This window comes from Hydractinia symbiolongicarpus, chromosome 1 (assembly GCF_029227915.1).
Source record: "Hydractinia symbiolongicarpus strain clone_291-10 chromosome 1, HSymV2.1, whole genome shotgun sequence".
NCBI classification, from domain to species: Eukaryota; Metazoa; Cnidaria; class Hydrozoa; order Anthoathecata; family Hydractiniidae; genus Hydractinia; species Hydractinia symbiolongicarpus.
Window position 1 is genome coordinate 11,296,947 of NC_079875.1, and position 20,022 is coordinate 11,316,968.

The following is a 20,022-nucleotide window of genomic DNA, read 5'->3' on the forward strand; positions in this document are numbered from 1 at the left end:
CAAAGAAGCAAATTTAATGAGATGCATAAAAATATTGAGCTGAAGCTGCAAGATATTCTTCTTCTTCTTTTAACGGTATGTTATATTTGTAAATTTTTATCTCTTGTTTTTTCTATCAAATTGTGTATGTTTTTCTGCTGGTGTAGAACACAACATGATGTCAGTTTTATTCAACAATACGTAGTATACGTATTGGAATTATTTTTTTAAGAAAAAAAGGATATTTCAAAAATGGACAAAATTTTCCCCACAGGTGGACGAATAATTTGTTCGACAAAAATTCTCTTCAGAGTTAACATCACATTACTGTTTAAGTAGCGCAGCTGATGAACGCTCCTTTTTCTCACCCTCGTTACCAGGTTTTTTTACCTTTTTTGATATGATAGAAGACAGCGAAGAATATGTTTTTCTTCGTATTCTCTCAAATCAATATAAGGCAAAGTACCCAGGAGATGAGGGTGCCCTTTTCTCTCAATTAAATTCAGTACTCAAAAAGGCAGATGCCCTGGGAACGAGTTCAGTTTACAAAACTTAAATTAAAACCGCAAAAAGAACTGGGAACAATTTATTTCTGAATAATTTGTTCTGTTTAAAAATTGATAGACTCTTATTTTTGGATTACCTTATAAGGGACAAAACCTGCGAAATTTAGGGCATAAAAATCCTCTCGGAGGTCAAAAACATTTAAGTTTACTTTCCTGGGAAAGTAAACTTAAATCATTCGATTTAAATTAATAAAAAGTCTACATAAGATGTAGCAAAAAAAACGTAGAAAAAAAAATACTTGCGAAATTCTTCTTTCGTAGAATTTTTCGCCACATAAGTTCTTTTCCTGTTATTACACAAACCTTTTTCTCATTATGTTCAAGTTCGTGCTTGTTTTGTGCAACAAGAAACCCCCTTTTGCTGTTACAACTTCGTCCCCAGTATTTCCTTGTTCCAAAAAGTACATATTACAAAGCTTTTCGAAAATGTTGGTTGCTTTTTATTATCGTACGATTTTTAATGAGTGCATGCCTAAGTAGTATAGCATAAACAATCACGTGATTACTATCCTGCCAATGAAAAGGTTAATTGATGTTGATTTATATTATTGTATTTTTATCAAAAGCAGAATCATTAATGAAACTAAATTATCCAACTTCATCTCCAAGGCTTCTTTCTACTTATAATTCCTACTCTATATCACAAAGCAACTTTCTTTACTTACTTTGTCGAAAGATTATATTCAGTGAGGAAAATACAAATGCAGAGATTCTAATAAAAACAACAGTATATGGTTCGTGACATTAGCTAGAACTTCAATATTGAAATGGTTTATGTTTTAACAGAAAAATCGAAAAAGAAAACTGCACCCATTGATAAACTTTCCAACATCAGAATTTTAAGAACATTGCGAAATATCATTTCGCAAAAATCACGAAAGTTCCTCGTAACAAAGTAAACACTGGGGGTGTTTATAAATTAAAATTAGTGGTATTCCCGAAATTTGGTGTTGTCCCACTCCCTACAATCAGGTTACCGGAAAGTAAAGTAGGTTACCGGAAAGTAACAAATTTATTCCATGTTAATGTTTCATGATTAATGCTGAAGAGCCTTGCGTTATATACTCATTTAAAAATCATCGATTGACACATGTAAAAATAACAGCACATACTAAAAGCTAACAGAATACATGACTCTATAAGCGCATCAAATTTCTTAATGTTCTGCAGAATCTCATACAAAATAATCTAGTAAAATAGACCTTAACCACAGGTTGCTAGTCAGGAGATCCAGCATATTTTTTCTTACCACCCGGAAATCAGAATAGCTAAGGTGGGAAAAATTACGCTGGGTTTCAGACGAATTTCCTGTGTTCCGCACTTTTTGATTGGTTACTTATATTGTTCTGTGCTCACGTAGCCAATGCCAGGAAATCCTTAATGGCCTTAGTCACCTAAACAAATATAATTAATTCTTGTATTTTTTTATAAGGGTAAGATTTGAGTACGCTGACTTTGTGGGTATTTGTTGATTGTAATTTAGGTTTTACTAGATGTGAGTTAAAAATTTTAGGGATTTTCTCTGACATTTCTTTGCGTCTAAGCTTTCGTTTGAGAGAAACTGAATTTGACATTCTCGAAGAAAGCTTAGTTAACTAGGCTACAGGTAACCAATTGGCTCTTTCCTGATTCCTTTAATGACAGCTAAATGAATTGCCAACGTTTACAAAAGCTTGTGAATTTTTGTACATTAGCACGTGTATATTGGTAAGCAAAAAAGCAGGAAATCATATGGGATCCAAAGGCACTGGAGTAAGTTTTTTTTAACTATATGCTTCTCTCCTTAGAAAAACGTTTCACCAATTTTAGGCAAAATATTTTTTAAGCAATTCTTTGCTTCTTACTGTGGATGTTCCTTTATTTTTCTACCTACCGAAATGTTGTCAACGCAATATGAAAGCATTATGTCGCACGAAAAATTGCGGAATTAATTGAAGTGTGGAGTAATTGTCGATTTTTTTTTTGTTTTCCATTGGTTTAAAATTCCCGATCTACATCATAAAAAATCATTTATCATAGAGTAAAGAGAAGTGTAGTGTATGTTGTTAAAGACTGAGAAACAGATCTTTTGTGAATCTCCCTAGCTGGGGAATTTACAAGACATCGGAAACAGAAAAAAATCAAGAGAAGCTGAATATATGTTTTCCGTTCTTTAAAAATACTATATACAAAAATTCGTCATATTCGCTAAAAGTCATTTCTTTAGCCTTTCTTAGTCGTTCTCAGTGTTATACATGCTTTTATCAAAGCCCGCTATTTTAATTATATACATTATAAATATTGTTATGCCCACTAAAACACTGGCGCAGAAACAAAATTACCACCAAAATAATGCCAGTTTACTTAAGGAGTTTTTTAAATTTTTTTTGCAACCACCAAGAAACTCAAAAATTGTATTTTGGCTATTTCTTGACTCACTGACTTTAGAAGCAGAATCATAACACTGAGCACGAATTTGCTATGGTATATTGTACATTACCTAACTCCAATTCTACATACAGTTTTAACTATACTTACTTATTTATTCCCTGGTTACACTTTCCACAGTGAAGAACAAAAAATTCGTATATTATAAGGCAGATGCATCTGGCATCGATCAACGACACCAAAATACAATCTGCAAACATTTCGTCGCTAAGACTAAGACTTTATTTTACTATGTGACTGGTTCATATATCCGCACAGCGGAAAGGCCCAGTTACACGACAATGTTTTGAAGTAAATTTCTTGATGCAAACCAGGCAATAAATTTAGGCAACCCTATTTTACCTTTTGGTAAAGTTTATGTACACATGGTGGCTACATGATAAAATTACTTGAAAATTATAATATTAACAAAATAGGAATATTAATAAAATAGCCATAATAGCAATATGAATCCTTCAATTTGAGTTATTAAACACCCAGCTGGTCCAGGCATTGGTCAACAAATTCCGGACCAGATTGTGAGAGAGAATATTAATTATTTTCTTTGGAATAATATATAAGGACTTTTTGTCGAAATTCCCTTACTTTGTGTGCCACTGACATTTTGAACTTATATAATCTACAAAAATGTTTAAATATATAGCTGACATAAAATATTTATATATGTAATTATATTATTTTACATTTTGAAACCAATCCATCGACTATGTTTCTCATCGTGCACAAAAAATCGGAAATCGTGAACATCGTGCACATTTAGCAGTTCACGCAGACTATGCGTGGTTTTTGTTGTCGACAAGTTGAAACTAAAACAATGAGAGAATAATAAAATACAATAAGTGATTTTAAAAACATATATCTATATTATAATGCCCGTATACGTCTTGTCCGTCCGGCTGCCTGTCACGCAAAATGGTAGCTTAGCTGCGACGGGCGAACCCGTGGATTTTTCCACGGGCTAACGACTAGTAATATATATTAAACTAGTTTTATTTTAGACTAATTAATCCGTGCAAACAAATTTAGGTCCTCATATTTCACCTGTCGTACACTTGTTCTTTAATTAATGCGTCTCTAGCATGGTAACGATTTTAGGAATGCTGCTCTTTTTTTTATAAAGCCAAATTTTCTTATAAAAAAATAGAGATTTGAGGATATTTTTATATTTCTTAAATTTAGAATTAGAATATTTAAGGAAATTTTTAGGTGATGCTATGACCAAAGAACATAATAGTTTAGCATTTTGAAATAAAACCATACCAAAAATCATGTGTCAGGTTGTAAAACTATAATTTTGGAGATTTGAGTTGAAAGTTGTTAAAAAACTTTGTGTCGAGGTCATTATTGAGGAGAATTGAGAAGTTTTAAGGAGGCGCAAAAGCCCTTGATTTGGCTACCGACTTGAACAGAATTTGGCTAATATTATAAAGCTACTTAGGGTAAAAATGTTTAAAAAATCCCGAGTTTCAGTTTCTAAAAATTTTATTTTTCAACGGGTTAAAAGGAAGGTTAACAACATCAAGTCTTGTTTTTTTTATCCATTATTTATTGCTCTTTTTCTTCCTCATCGTCGGGGAGTGTTAAAAATTAGTAAAATAAAATTGCGCGTCTGTCTCATAGAATGTAAACGCTCATACCAAGAAAACGCTTTAAACATGGCCCTATGCGCATGCGGAAACAAAAGGTAATGCCACACCACGAAAATATAAAACTAAAAGAGCGCATACAAAAAAGAGACAGGTAACAATGAGTTTAAGGTGAAACGGGTCACGAAGGGTGCCATTTAGGTATTCCCAGATTAATTTTGTTGAAAATTATTCCACAACTTACTCATAAATTCTCTTCTTTTTGTCAGTCGGTGTATTTCGGCATTATTCATTCCTGACATTTCTTCAATGATGGTTGCGTAACGTTTAACCTAAAATAATGACATAAATATTACCCCTACTCAATTTTTCTTAAATATGGTTAAATTGGTCAAATCAAAGTCGACAACCTCAAAACCTAGTATCAATAAGAGGAAATAAAATAAGCTTTAGATATTAGAGTTTTTGTCCAAGTGCGCACGCGCTAACAGCATAGCTTATGAGCTTTTTGTGCTATAGCACAAAATACAGTCAAATGGAAACAAGGCTTAACTGGTGTCACAAGATCTTTAACTAAGCACGATTTTTTATTTCATCGTATTTTCTCGCCTATAGCACTTAACACGTTTTACTGCTAATGGCCATATTTCTAAAGATCAGTCCAAAGTCTTCCTTACTATGTAAGTATCATTGTAATTAATACTGAACAAACCCTCTCTGGTCATAATGTAGTATTCCTAGTTTTTGTTCTGAGGTCAATCAAAAGTTTCAGGCTCGTGTGTTCCAGGTATTCTTTTTAGATCCCAGTCTATTCGAGGTGTTTATAAGTATATGTAGTAAATCTTTTATTTTACCGAACAAGGGCGTTTACAGTTATATCAAGTATAAAGGGCGTACTTTCTCACATTCGTACTGAATGGGCGTATTTTCTCACCTTTGTACTAACATGGGGATTCGCAGAACAAAAAGTTTTTAAACTTTCTTGCTCGTGCAGCAAAATCACCAATTCTTTTTCTGTTATGTTGCCATGATAATTCATAAGCCAATGGATATATCTTGTCTCGATAATTACTGTGTAACATGCTATTGATATTAACTAAATAAATAATATCATAGTCCATTATTTGAGGCAAACAGTCCTTGTACATACGTGTATTTTAAGGACTCCACGGGAAAATGCCGATAGGGTTACGGTGCAAAAAAAACAAGGTTGATGTTTTCTCAAATAAAATAATCTATAGCCAAAGTGGCTAAAGACACTAAGTCGGAAGAGACATTGGGAAAAATGGGATACCTTGGATTTTCTAAGGACAATTCCAAATTCCACGAAATTTTTGTTTCGTTAACATTTTAGATGATTGCTGCAGAAAAATAGGAACCAGTCAGGTGATCAAAATAGGTCAATAAAAACGTGATATATTAAGAGGACATTATACAGCCACGTATTAGGACTTTAGTACTTAAATTAAGTGGGTCAGGCTTCTGCTGGTGAAATTCCATGGTGATTTTTGGGCGTGGTACATAATTTTTTGATGGCTGTTTCACGGCAGCCATTTTGATCGAAATATAATTTTTATGAGAAAGATTAGTGGGTATCCCGTGAAAAAATCAAAAGTAATTGTACTAGAATGGACATTTGATGGTAAAGGATACGAGGGTTTATCCGTCGTACATATCTCGATCATCAGCACAAAGTAGCGATTTGTCAGCCAATGTGCACAAAATATGGATGTTATTACTACAGAGACAGTATTTCCAGAGCAAAAGCTAACTCGGTTTTACCTACCTCTTGCAGTTCAATATCTTTTGCATTTACAGTACCAACCGTTTGACTCGCGCGGGGTAAGTTTTTAACCAACATAGCAGCATGTTGGATTTTCGCTTCCATAGCCTCGTATTCGTGTGTCCCGTTATTTTTGCGTGCATTCAAGATAGAGATATACGCAGATAACACAGATTTTATTGCAACCACGAATTCATGCCTAAAACATAAAAAAAAGTTAAAAAAATAAAAAGTTAAAAAAATAGACCTAGAGCTACGCTATTTCAAGGAGAGTGATAAAAATTGTGGTACAAAAGTTTAGCTATAGTGTTGGTTACCTTAAAAGTCAAAATGTTTTGTTTATGATGACATGTTGTGCATATTTATTTTTTATTTCAGCATTATTAATCGTAAAGCCTTATTAAAAAAAGCCTTATTGAATTTGTTCTTAAGCTTTACCATTTGTGTATGGTTTTTTATACCTTCCTTAAAAATCTGAAGTCATAAAGTGATACTCTTTCATTCCTAAACAGGCTTTTGAGTTTCCCTAGTTACTTTGACCTATGTATTGAATAATACACAATCAATCAACATACGTGCTGTAGGTAATAATTTGTTCCAACATATGTATCTTCTGTTCGAAGGTTTCTTCAAGTTCATCCAAACTCTCATGTTTCTCGATTCGCTGCAGAAGTTTCAACACGAACACCCACCACGAATACAACGACTGAATACGCATGTAACTCCAATCAATTTTTTGAATCGCTGAAGAAGATTTTAAGCTCGCAAGAAATGACTGACCAATCTCCACATCTTGGTCGCTTCTTAATGATGGTTCAGGAATAACAATTCGCTTGAGAGATTCAGCTAGTAGGAATTCTTGGTATTGACAAAAAATTGTCTGCAGCAAGTCAGCTGATATAAATAAAACAAAACAAATACTCAATAATTTTTTTGATATCGCTATTAGAACAACTGCTTTAAATTTGACAGTATAAATTAAACAAACTTCTTTGCCGTATCAAACCTTAGTAGAATAATCCTAACTTAATAATAAACTTAACTCTTGTGAATTATTTACAAGCTTTATAAAAATTTTTCTTAGTTTGTCGGAAAAGCGAGCAAAATTATCGAGTTTTATTTTTTCACTTGCGTCTTAGTCAAAAATTGTACAGATATTTTTTTATTGTTTGAAAATTTACAGATAGTTACAAAAAAGTAAATAAATAAATACCTTCATCCAACTTCGAGTTGTCATCTAAAAAGAAAAAGTATCAAATTAAATAAGTCTTAAAGGCTGTTCAACTGAGCCTTTCTAGTCTATTATAACATTGTAAACAGTTTAAAAGCCAACAACAACAAAAAATTTGTTTATTTAATTTTTTTACCTTTAGTATGGAAAACAGGTCGCTTTTTTAAATCCCACACTCCGCTTGTAAAGTAATCGTATCCTTTACCATCAAATATCCATTCTAGTACAACTACTTTCGAATTTTGCCGTGCCAAACAAGCTTGATGATCTGCACAGTCAGCAAAATAATGCTGAAAAAAAGAAGATGAAAAATTAAACTCCACCAACTGCTTGTAGCAAGAACTAAACTACACTTGTAGTTGTTACTTTTATTTTATTTATTTATTTATTTAGGCATTAATTAATTAATAAAAAAGCCAAAACAGCAAAAAGAAAAAAAAGGTACAGGAATTTTAAATGATTAATGCTATCTTAATTTTAAAGTCCCTTTTAAGTGCAGCAATTTTACACAGAATTTAAAGTATGTTTTGAACAGGTATCTTAGTTAACTGGGATGTGTCCATAATGTGTGCTAACTGAAACAACACATTAATTTCATGAAATTAGGTATGTACCATCATATAATTTTTTTAATTTTTTTTCTTCTGATTTTCTGATTTAGAAAATGAGATTTTAGGAAGTTTATGGATAAAACACTAAAAATCAGTACAATTGTATAAAAAATAAATATTTTAAAAGAAAACCACCCCATATTTTGGTTTCAAATTTTAGTTCATATTAGAGATTTTAGGACACTTGGCCCCTGTATTTGCTTCTCTTTGTTTTGCATAAAAACGAAAAAACAAAAGTAAAACCGCCCAATAAAAATCATGCTGCATTAAGGTTGATTATGAGATTATCACACACAAAAATTGATAGAAATTCTATTCTTTCATGTAACTGTTCAAATGTAGTTGCTTTTATTTGGTCATACCTGCAAAAACGATGACAAAAGCCAGGCTTTCTCCTTCATATGAACTGCTGCTGTTGCATATGCTGTACACAACAGTTCATGATCACCTGATACTTCTGCAGCATGAATGACATTCATAAGGTAACAATCCGCTTCCAAGTTAGTACACGAAACATCTAAAAATTTATTTTTATATGAATTACGCACCAAAACTATTTTTTTGAACAAAAACATATCACCTTAGAAATAGAATTAGTTATAACACCATTGTAAACATTATGTTCATTAAGTCAACATGAACACTTATGCAAACAATTATGGCGGTGGTGGGAATATTTTGTCAAATGCTGAAGAGCAGGGAGAAAGATCAGCAAATTGTGTATTTTATACCTTTTAGTGCAATTTCATGTAGTTTTTGGTAGGCGTGCATCAACAAGTTTGCAGCATGTTGTCTTTCACTTCTCTCTTGTGGATGCAATAAGCCAGAAGGAAGCGCTAAACGTCCAATCGTTTCTAACACTTTCATTAAACTGGCTTGATATAGCAAATGACAAATATTCTTCCATATGTAACTCACGATTTGTCCATAGGGTGTTCTGGGACATCTATCACCAATAATGAGAAGACTGAGACGAAGAATGTTTTTTGCACCTTCATAATTATGCTAAAAATAGAATGTTATACAAGATTATAGAGCAAGAGAAGAGTATGATACCAAAATCCTTTCCATAATATCATTTCATTGTATTCCTCTTTTAAAAAGTTGTAAAAAATCTTAATTTTGGGATTTTAATTATCAGTCAAATGTGGAAGTTGTTGTGGTGGGGATTTACCATGTAGGTGAGGGCAAATTTTTTGGTGCAGGGGTCAATCCTTTGGCGTGGAAGCCTATACCCCAGTGCGTACCGTGGATATACATCTGATCTGTGTGTATTAGAATCATATCTACCATTATCTATTAAGTCTATATAAACAACTTTGTTTCATATTTCTCTTGACCTACTTTTAAATCTTCCATTTAGTCCTAAAAACTAGACTTTGATCCTTCCAAAATGGTTAACACAGTGAAGAAGGGAATGTACAATAAAAGTGTTGATTTCATAATCTGCACTGTGGTCGTGTATAATTATTTTGCATAAGGGATATTGGAATTTATATGTGTGATTAATGCCTTAAAACAGTATGTCCCATTCTGTTTTAGGTGTATGTGGAGTCGTGCCAGTGCACTCACATGTGCTACAATATTAAGATTGGCATTGCTACCTGAACCTGAGCATATACATCTACTTTTATTACAGTCTAATAATTTTTTTAATAATAAACATAAAATAAGGTAGTGAACAAACCTCATTAACCATTGTCTGCGCCTTTCTTAGCTGACTTTTAAAACATTGCACGATTTTCGTGTTAGGTTTACATCGAATATTTCCTCTCAATAACATAAACATTAATATCAACAGCGATACACCAACACGCAGTAGTTGTGAAAAGGCAGAATGTTGTGGAGTGATAATTTCTTCTCCTTCACTCATTAATTCTCGTGAATGAAACGTATGATCTGAAATGAAGGTGGAAATATTATATTTTAGTTTTTATTTTAAGAACAAATTGCCAGTGTACCTACAGAAAAATTCCTCACTTTTTGGGAGTAAAACTTCCTGACTATCTCTGATTTTTAAGGTATTTTTTTGGATTCTGATTTGAATGTCAAAGTACCAAATCAAATCAAATTACTTAGAGGCACATAAACACGACGGTGTAGCATACTGTATCCAACATTAGGAAACGTAAATATACAACATGTATATTGTACCATTCATAAGCAAAATAAATAAGAATAAACAGAACTTCTGACTCTGTGGATAACTTAATCGTCACTTGCGAATGCAAACAAAAATAGATTAATAAACAATTTATTATAACAATGCATATATATTATATATATACCTCCTTCGAAAGCTGTTGACTCCCCACTTAAAAGTGCTATTGGATTAACGAATGAAAATAAGAACAACACTGTGAAAGTAGCTATTTTAGCCCCATCGCGTGCACTTTGTCTTGCAACGGTTGAAGCTTGCTGTACTTGTTTCCATTCCTCTTCTTCATTGTTATACAAGTGTTGATCAGATGGAAAAGAACTGATTTTGTTTATTTGCTCTTTCTGTTTCATGTATTGCACTAAAAAGAAAAGCTGTATTGTTATAAAAAGAAAGGAAAAAATAGTCTTATATACAATGCAGGTTTTTTAGAACATCTCCTATGAGTAGCAGAAAGGACATACCAAAGATTTAAGGTGTGGTTTTGAGTGTGCTGCATTGGATAACTTGTCATAAAATTTCTTGATATTGATACCCCCAGTTTAAATTATTTTGGATTTGTTGGAATACGTGAGATTCATTCATTCAAGTTAAGTAAAAAAGAGTAACTTACATTCTTTCTCCAACCAATCAATCTTTTTACGCAATCTTTTAATTTCTTCTGTAGCACCTTGGAGAACATCATTAATACTTTGCTGGAAACACAATAAAAAAAATAATATTAAATTTATTCTATACAGGGTTTTCTTTTGAACTTTTACAAAAAAGGTGGTTGTGTGTTTTTATAATTCTGAATCAAGTATCACCTTTTGATGTCCTTTAAATGTAAGGAGCTTCTTCAATTCAGCAGTAGAACGTTTAATTCTGTCCCGATACTTTTTCTCAACATCTCGATGATCACGACCAGACTTCCTTGCACCTGACTTTTCATTTGATATTTTAGGAAGTTCCATTAATGTATCCATATTACCATTATCTGTGCCGTTTGAAGATGATAAACTCTAAATTAAGATTCCAAAGCAATTTGTTTACCACTAATTATGACCTCGAAAACATTTTGTATTGAAGAAAACATCCCAGGTTTGACCTATGCTATCACCCTAGTACCAGCACAAAACAAAAATGCAATTGATAAGATTATAATAACCGTGGATTATCACTTGCAATTGAAGTCATTAAATTTCATTAAAAACAGGGAAATTAGGGGTAATTTGATGAGTCATAGATATCAAGTTAATTTTTTGTGGCTCTTTTTTCACCAACCTGTGTCGAATATGGCGATTTGATATCGTTATTATCACTCAGGTTGTTTAAATCAATGTCATTAGCATTGTTCACATCTTCTGCCTTTTGTTTTCGGAATTTTTCTTGTAGTTTTTCCTTTAGTCTTTTCTTTTTATCAGCAACATTAGCAACAACTCTTTGTAATGAACTTCTATGTGTGGTTATAATTTCATCCACAGGTGCTGATACAAGTCCTTCTATTTCAGGTGAATTTCCTCTTTCTTCTTTCGCTATGCTGTCAAGATTTTCATCATTTAAAAAATCAAGAGACAGATTGCTGCAGCTTCCAACAGTGGACTCATAACCACTTGTCATAGATGAAAAACTGCACCACGAGGTGCTAGAAGTGTTTCTGTGATGCGTTTTTTTCTTTATCTCTGAGGAATGATCACTGTTGACAGATTGAACTGGGTCTGTGAAATATTCAGCAAATTCAAAAGTAGAAACTGGATCAGAAAATTCTAAATGAAAAATTCACATTTAAAATAAAACATGATTATATATGCTTTAAGTCAAGAGTTTTTAACTTTGTGAAGATTAAAAAATGTTTTGTAAATTTTAAATCTTAAAAGTAACTAAAAATGATGAAGTAAAATAATATGTCATATTTTGACATTTAAACTTCCTGAGAATATGCAGTCTTTTTTATTAAGTGTGCAATGAAAGAGAAATTAGCAGACTTTCACAAAGAAAATTTTAATAGTTTGTACGAAATAGGAATGTTTTGACATGTGGGTAGGATTATTTATGACAATACGTATCTGATTGTTCTACGTTAGTCCGTGACTTTAAACTGAATCAGATCAAAATTAGCATTTCATGGTGGATGTTTTTTTCAGGAAAGTGCATGCTCAAAAAAAGCAAGCCTTATTCGGTAATTGATCATTTAAACATTATACATCACCACAAATATCGATTATCAATATCAATAGTGTATATAAAATTAGTGAAGCCATTGAATTGTACTTTTTAAAGTTTCAGGCCAAATAACTTGGGCATGGATAGAAATAACTAACATTATCTTCTGCTTGGGTAAGTAGGGCTAAAATGAATATTATTTCCTAACACCTGGGCCAACCCATCTGTTTTAGATTGACACGCTAATAACATCATTAAAAAACTCTTAAGCCTCAATGTAACTGTTTCTGAAAGCCTAGATATTTTATAAGTTGTCAAAAATGGATGTCTTAAATGCATGTTAAATGGCCATATAAATGTTACATGTCAATAACTTGATGTTAAAACTTCAAGACAGGATGGTGACACTTATACTTTTTCTCTGTGTGTGTGAGAATTACCATTGTAATTGTCTCCAACTCTTTGGCTCAAGTAAATTTTTGAGTGCAATTTTGTCTACAGTTTTTTCACAAAAACAGATATAACATCCTCCATAATTTACATATATTTTAAAAAAATACATTTATTGTTTCTTTTGTGTATATATATTTATTTATTTGGTGGGTCACGCCTGATTAACTGTGTAACCTTTACTACAGGGAATTTAAATGTTGCATGATTCATTTGAAAAAGTTTTAATTATTCCTGCGTTTATTAAATAAATTTTATACAAATTATTTGATGGAAAGAACACCAATTTTATGATTGCCAATTTAATTTGATATTTCAGTATCCAGTATAGAGCATTTGTTTTTTTAAACCTTGCTTAAAGTGGGTTTTCCACAGTTCATATACAACTAATAATTACATATACTTACAATGTAAAATAAAACATTTTAAAAGAACAAGTGAAACAAAATATATAAACACATTTCAGACCCATAAAGTCCTGAAAACAGTGCATGTTTGTAGTATGCACCTAACTTCATGCCTTAGGAATAAATGGAAAAAAAATAACAAAAACATTAATCTAACCCAAATATATATATAATAAACACCATACCTAGCTCAGTGGAAGCTTTGTTTTGACTTTGATTTAAGAGGTACTCGTCTAAGAGGTTCTAGAAAATAACATGTTATATTCATAATGCTCCATACACACTTTTTAAAAAACCCAGTATTATATATATATATATATATATATTGTTAAAAGCTTAAAAAATCAACGTTTTGATCATTAAGGCTGTTCCCCACTTCAAGAAAAACTTTTTTCACAGACAGAATATTCCTTTTTAGAAAAAGTAAATTAAATTCAAATTTTTATTTGCGTTCTGTGCGGAAACACCAGGTAGTTAGTTAACCAATCAAATTATTTTGTTTTATGAGCACTGTGTATTTTTTCTGTATTAGAATCTGTGCAGTAATATAAAGTTGAAATTACTAAAAGAACTTTTTCAGTTCTCTTCTGTTCTTGTCTGTTCCCTTCCGCAGAAAATTTTCTTGAAGTTGAAAACAACCTTTAAAGAAGTTTTATACGAATCTTGAATAATTATTGAAAAATCAACCACTATTAAAACTGTTTAATAATGTGATGAAGTAGTTGAACAGATAGAAAAAGCTAATATCCAATAAAAAAACATTATAAGAATGAGAATATTACATATTGTTTGAATTTTGAGCCTTAGCATTTTTAATAAAATATATAGCCTAAACGATATTTAAAAAAAGCGTGTATTAAGTTCTACATGAAGTACGCTGCTGGTTAGACAAAAGGTCATTGGTATTACATACTCATAACAAAAGTAATTCATACTTTTTCTGGACTTATGTGAAGTGTGACTTGCTCTGTCATAGGTTGAGCTACATACGTTGCATGACTATTTGCTGTTTCACCATTTGATAATCTTGATTTGATGGCAGTTACCAACTTTTGAAGTGTGCATTTTCTAGCATTTTGTTCCTCTACTTGTGCTCTTGTTGTGTCTGCACAATGACTGCTACTTTCCATCTGCACATCATTATCTTCAAATTCATGTAGCATTGAATTAAAGTTTGGATTTCTAGAGTTAAACTGAAGAGGGCCTTGAGATTTTGGTTGGTCGATGATTAAACTATCATTTATATTGAGTCTCATGCACATGTCTAATTCTTCAGGTGTTAAGTTGAAATCGTGGACTTGCGTTGGATGCGGATTGGAATAAGTATCCTTTAAGGTTGTATCGAATGTGTCCACCATGTCAATATTATACAAATCTTCCTGCTCACTAGGATCTAAAAATGTATCCACAGAATATACATGAAAATTGATTACATATATAGGGACATGACATCGAGATAACGTCCCAATAAAAGAAAGGAACTGTATATTTGTACGCACTTTAATATGACATAAAGTGCGTATTAATAGTGTGTAGCGCTATTTATACGTAGAAAAAAGGAAAAAGAATCCTAACCCTAACCCTAAAGCACTTTACGTACGAATAGCGGATGAACATATACGTACTCAAAAATGGGCAAAAGTGCGTACGAATATACACTACGTAAAAGAAAATTGAGGGTAAAATTCAACTTGGGAATAGCTAAATATTATTAGAATGCACAAGAAACTGCGATTGGACACCACCACACAAGGCCATATGTGAAAGAAAAAATTTTTGTAAATAATTGTAAGACTAGGAGATTTGCCTCGTGCTCTTGATCCAACAATCATTTCAAATAAGGTGTTGGCATGATGATACACAGCATTTGAACGGCTAAAACTTATCAAGAGAAACACTTAAGATATTATTTTATACCTAGAGCAGCTGAAGTTGAAGATGCTATCCAGTCATACATTGACACATAATTGATAATTTCACTAAAATCTTCATCACTATTTTTTTTCTCCATTTTTTGCACTACCTGACCTTCCTTTGGCAGCTCAATTTCTCGTCTGCTAAACAGGTTTGTTTACAAAACTTTTCCGCATGCAGGCATTAAAGGAAAACCACTTTCGGAACGGAGATGCAGCATCAGCAACTATTCTATCAACAATTTGTTCTATATTTCACAAAAATTAATGTATAGTTCTGTACTTTTGTCTGGTTTTAATACTTATAACCTTGAAAAACATTAAATAGTTTCCTTAATATTATTTTAGAAAAATTTACAAACATACTGCTGAATCAGCATTAAAAGAGTAGCACAAACAAGTTTAACTTTAATAGTAACGCCACTGAATATTTCGTCGTCACGTACGCAATCTACGTTTTCGCTCTCCACCGTCGTTTTCAATTTACTTGGGGTCAACAACAAGCCAAATATTTTTATTTTCATAATCAAATTTAATGGTTTCCTGCGGCAAAGCATCGTACTTATCAATATTATAGTCGCTAATTTCGATCTCATTCCAAGACTTTTGTTTTTGATCAGTTAAAAAAAGGGTCGGAATCCAACACGATAACCAAAAAAATTTAGGCGAAAATTCAATTCGATATTTATTAGGGAAAAAGGGTTTTTAAATCCTCTGATGCTTAACAATTCATATTGAAATATCAAATTTGTTTGAAGAATATAAATTTACAAACGTTTTACAGGTAAATATGTGCGGATGATTTTATTTACAAAAAATAGAATATGACTTTTTCTGAAGTTTCTTTCTGAAGTGAAGGACAGGAAGTCCTTCTTACCGTCGAATTGACATTTAGTACACATTATCAGTGAGTCACCATATAGTTATTTCAAAACATTTTTGGACATATGTTTTTGAAAATTGGATTACTTGTAACGACAAATTTGTCCGAAATTTAATTCGCGCGCCACAATTTCTGAATGATGTTTAGCATCTACAAAACATGACAGTGTCCATGACAACTAAGCTATCATTTAGCGTTCACAGTGGCTGTTTTTCCTCATAGCCAATCTTGTTTCCAGGGCATTTTGTCCTTATGATGTACGTGTAAGGATTGTAGAGCCCTGGAACGAAGACGCCTGACAACTAAACTAAAAAAGTAATAATTCATGGAAACGAGGTTGGGGAAGATGCAGATACAGACTGGCTTGAAGACTGATTTTCTAACCTTTTCATAGTTTTTTTTTCTTTTCTGGACCGTTTGATACAAGAAAAAGAAAAACACCGTGGCATACAATATAATATGGGGAAAGAAGAAAATGTAATTAACAATAAGAATATTCACAAATTGAAGCTAAATGTCAATCAACCTTGACTATTCCTTGCCCTCTATTCTCGTGCCGCAGACATGAAATCAGAAAATGTAATACCAATCCCTAAAATTGCAAACAATTCGACGCAATCAGTGTATTTTTTTGTATTTTTCACTTGAAGAATCGTTTTATGGGGTTACACAGTATTTTATCTTTTTTGATTTACGGTAGCACAGTTTATTGCGTGTGCTCATTACTGTCAGCTATTTAAAAAATTTTCTGTAAGGATTTAATCTTGGTTTTATCTATCATTGCAATCGTTTTTTGTCCACGAGATGTCCACTTTTTAAAGTGTTCGTTCGTTAGGGAGTTACCGTATACTTCAAAACTTGAAGTGTTTGGAGGCTGCAAACAAGTCACGAAGATGTGCTCATGTCTAAGCGCTTTAAAATAGGAAGCAGAGTCAGGGATCTCCAGGGTGTATTTTTCATTCATATATTTATGCTGGAGTATTCTTATCGTAAAAAATATAAATTCCAATCTTTGATAAAGTTGTTTACAAAGTTTGTACTTAGAGTTGACGTCACAAACCATGCTGACGGCTGTCTTAATCGAGTTGTTTCTATTGACAGCCTACATAAAAGATTGAAAAAATGTACCTATTGTTTCGTTGAATAAGATTCTTAGAATCATTTTAATGATCGATTGCTATTTATGGCGCGTTAACCTCAACTATGGCACTGCTCTCCTTCGGAGAGATTCGAGTTTTTACGGAAACATTAGAGAGTCATATAATATGTTGCATATCATAAAAATCCATACCAACATTAACATGTCAAGATAATTACAATCTAAAGAATTTGCGTAAAATATTTACACGTGTGTAATGAAGATGGCGACATGCATTTCAACAACCTAGTTCCCGGGCATTCTTGTCTCTGATCAACGTTGCGCTTATTGACGTGCTCATTGGCTGACCTGTTCTGTCATAATAAAGTGCAGTGCCGGTAAAAGAAAAAAAGCCTTGGAAACGAAGTTAGTATATACCGTGTCTTGTTTTTGATTTTCGCCAGCAAAGGCGGAATCTTTAAAATCGCCTGAGGAGATAGATAGATAGATAGTTAGAGACAGCATAGCTAGGCTGAACGCCCGAAACTTATGCAGGCTAAAGCCTAAATCCTCGTTTTGACAGATTTTTTTCTGAGAAAGAGGCTAAAATGAGTTTTAAGCCAATAAGAATCCCAACGGTGCAACGAATTGTTTTATTATCCAATGAACAATACTTATATGCTATCAAAAGTTAAAGCTCGTGCAGTTGAGCATAATGAAGATCGTTTTATAATGCGCCATCTTTGATGTTATTAACGTTAATAATTACGTCATTTCTCTCTGTACAATTTTGCAAGCACGTAATTCAGCAGGACTAGCAGCAGAACGAATTTTAATTTAAAGAGGAATTGTTGAGGCTGACTCTTTTTTGATGAAAGATAATGTATTATAGCTATAAAATCGCGACAAGTGCGTTATAAAAGAAAAAATAAGAATATGTAGTCTGAAAAAAACCTTTCGTAACTGATTATGTAAAAAAAAATTGCTGCCACCTTTAAAGATATTTTCCAAGTTGTTTTTCAGAGAAAAAGAGAAAATAGATAAATTTTCAGTCTTGCCGTTGTTCTTATCTTGTTTTTATTGTTCATCAATTTTCAGGTTTATTATTTTTCTTTTAAAATTGTTCTTATATAGAAATGAAGTTAGCTATGATTTACAGTTACAATTATAATCAAAAATTGAATTTTAAAATTTTAGAATATTCATAATTTTTGTTCCCCATATTACTCAGTCAACTTCCAAGTTCAGATTATTGCTAATGGCGGAAATCTTTAAGCCGCAGGGCTTCTTGTTTAATAAACAGCTCAATTTAAACAGTGGCAAAAACACCATGACATATGAAGATAGATAGAGAGATATGGATACGAAATAATCTATGCGTATTAGTATGTCTTTCTCTTTTCTATTATTCAGAGCTTAGATTGAGTGCTTGTTTCTCTTCCTAAAGCTGACTTTTTTCGCCGAATATTTTACTCTAAAATCACACTCCGATTTTCACTTAATTATATAAAGCATTTAGCCTTAAACAACACATGTATTATTTAGACCTTGGAGGGGAAGAATACGAAATATGTATTTTTTTCCCCTAAGTTTATCCCCTATCTAATTTATTTCAATAATGAGAATCGCTTTTAACATATTCTGAACATGTGTGTGTCAAAATTAATTATTAATCTCTTTAATAATAACCGTCGTCTGTCTGTCTGTGTGTCCGCGAAAGCCGTGTCCCGTAACGGAAACAAGAAATTTTTAAAATGCGCATCAATACCAAATGCGATATATTTCTTTCCACTTTGTTGCAACTGATTAATTTGAAGGACGGGCGACACCGTGGATTTTTTCCACGGGCTAACGACTAGTCTCTTCAATAATAGCCGTATTCCGTCTGTCTGTTTGTGCGCGATAAAACGGTCGTGTTGCGGACACACGAAATATGCGATATATAAAGGACGCGCAACCCCGTGGATTTTTCCACGGGTTAACGGATAGTCTATATTATGATACCCATTTACGTCTGTCTGTCTGTCTGTCACGCAAAATGGTACCGCAAGAGCAAGACGGGCGTAATGCGGTAATAAAAATGCGGGCGAACCACCCGTGGATATTTCTACGGGCCTTCGACTGGTGTTTCAAAAACCGCTTATCAACGCCTTCAAAAATGGTTAAAAACGTTAGAACCCAGGATCTATAATAGTAGTTTCAAATTTTCTTGGTTTTAATTTCATTAAACCTGGTCCTAAACCAAACCAAACCAAGTTTTAAGCCGTTAATTCAATTTTTACTGAAGTTATGGAACTTTTCATGTAAGCGAAAATTACAGACATTTATACCGCGTTGTTTTAATTTTGATATTTTCACTGCGTTGTATTAAAATTAAAAATCCTGCGGCTCAATATTTGCAGATTTAATTTTACTGTGCCCTTTAACACAGGTAAAGACGTTAAAGAAATTGGAAGGAGAAAAACCAAAACATATTTTTTAAAAATATGTTTTGGTTTTTCTAAATGCGAGTCTTAGAGAGAGGTTGTGGATAAATAAATCCATGCAGAAGTGCCACGTTGAAAGCGTATTGTACCATAATCAATTGGTTTGATTAGACCTAAGCATTATCGATGCGCCAAAACATGGAATTGAATCAACTTTTTCGGCGTGGTATGCCAAATTTGACATTTTCATCTTGTTTGGTTTTCTGTGAAAAATATGATAAGGAAAAATTATAACTTATGAACTACTCCAACCTCGTCCCCAGGCTCTTGTGGCCCCCAAGTCGTTATTACGAAGTGGCCGAAAATAAAAAAAAATCCGAAA

The 20,022-nt window shown here is 32.6% G+C and overlaps 1 protein-coding gene across 1 annotated transcript; it reads right to left on the reverse strand.

The window, feature by feature from the left end:
• Positions 1-2,676: 2,676 nt before the first annotated feature.
• LOC130638473 (uncharacterized) lies at positions 2,677-15,595 on the reverse strand. The gene is made up of 17 exons (XM_057447006.1): positions 15,258-15,595; positions 14,276-14,733; positions 13,526-13,583; positions 11,605-12,086; positions 11,148-11,342; positions 10,955-11,036; positions 10,472-10,702; positions 9,871-10,082; positions 8,915-9,188; positions 8,546-8,700; positions 7,709-7,862; positions 7,555-7,578; positions 6,917-7,235; positions 6,345-6,540; positions 5,493-5,654; positions 4,803-4,890; positions 2,677-3,778 (listed from the first exon to the last, which is right to left on the reverse strand). The coding sequence occupies exons 1-17, from the start codon at positions 15,349-15,351 to the stop codon at positions 3,729-3,731; spliced, it is 3,234 nt and encodes a 1,077-aa protein (XP_057302989.1). The 5' UTR covers positions 15,352-15,595; the 3' UTR covers positions 2,677-3,728.
• Positions 15,596-20,022: the final 4,427 nt, after the last annotated feature.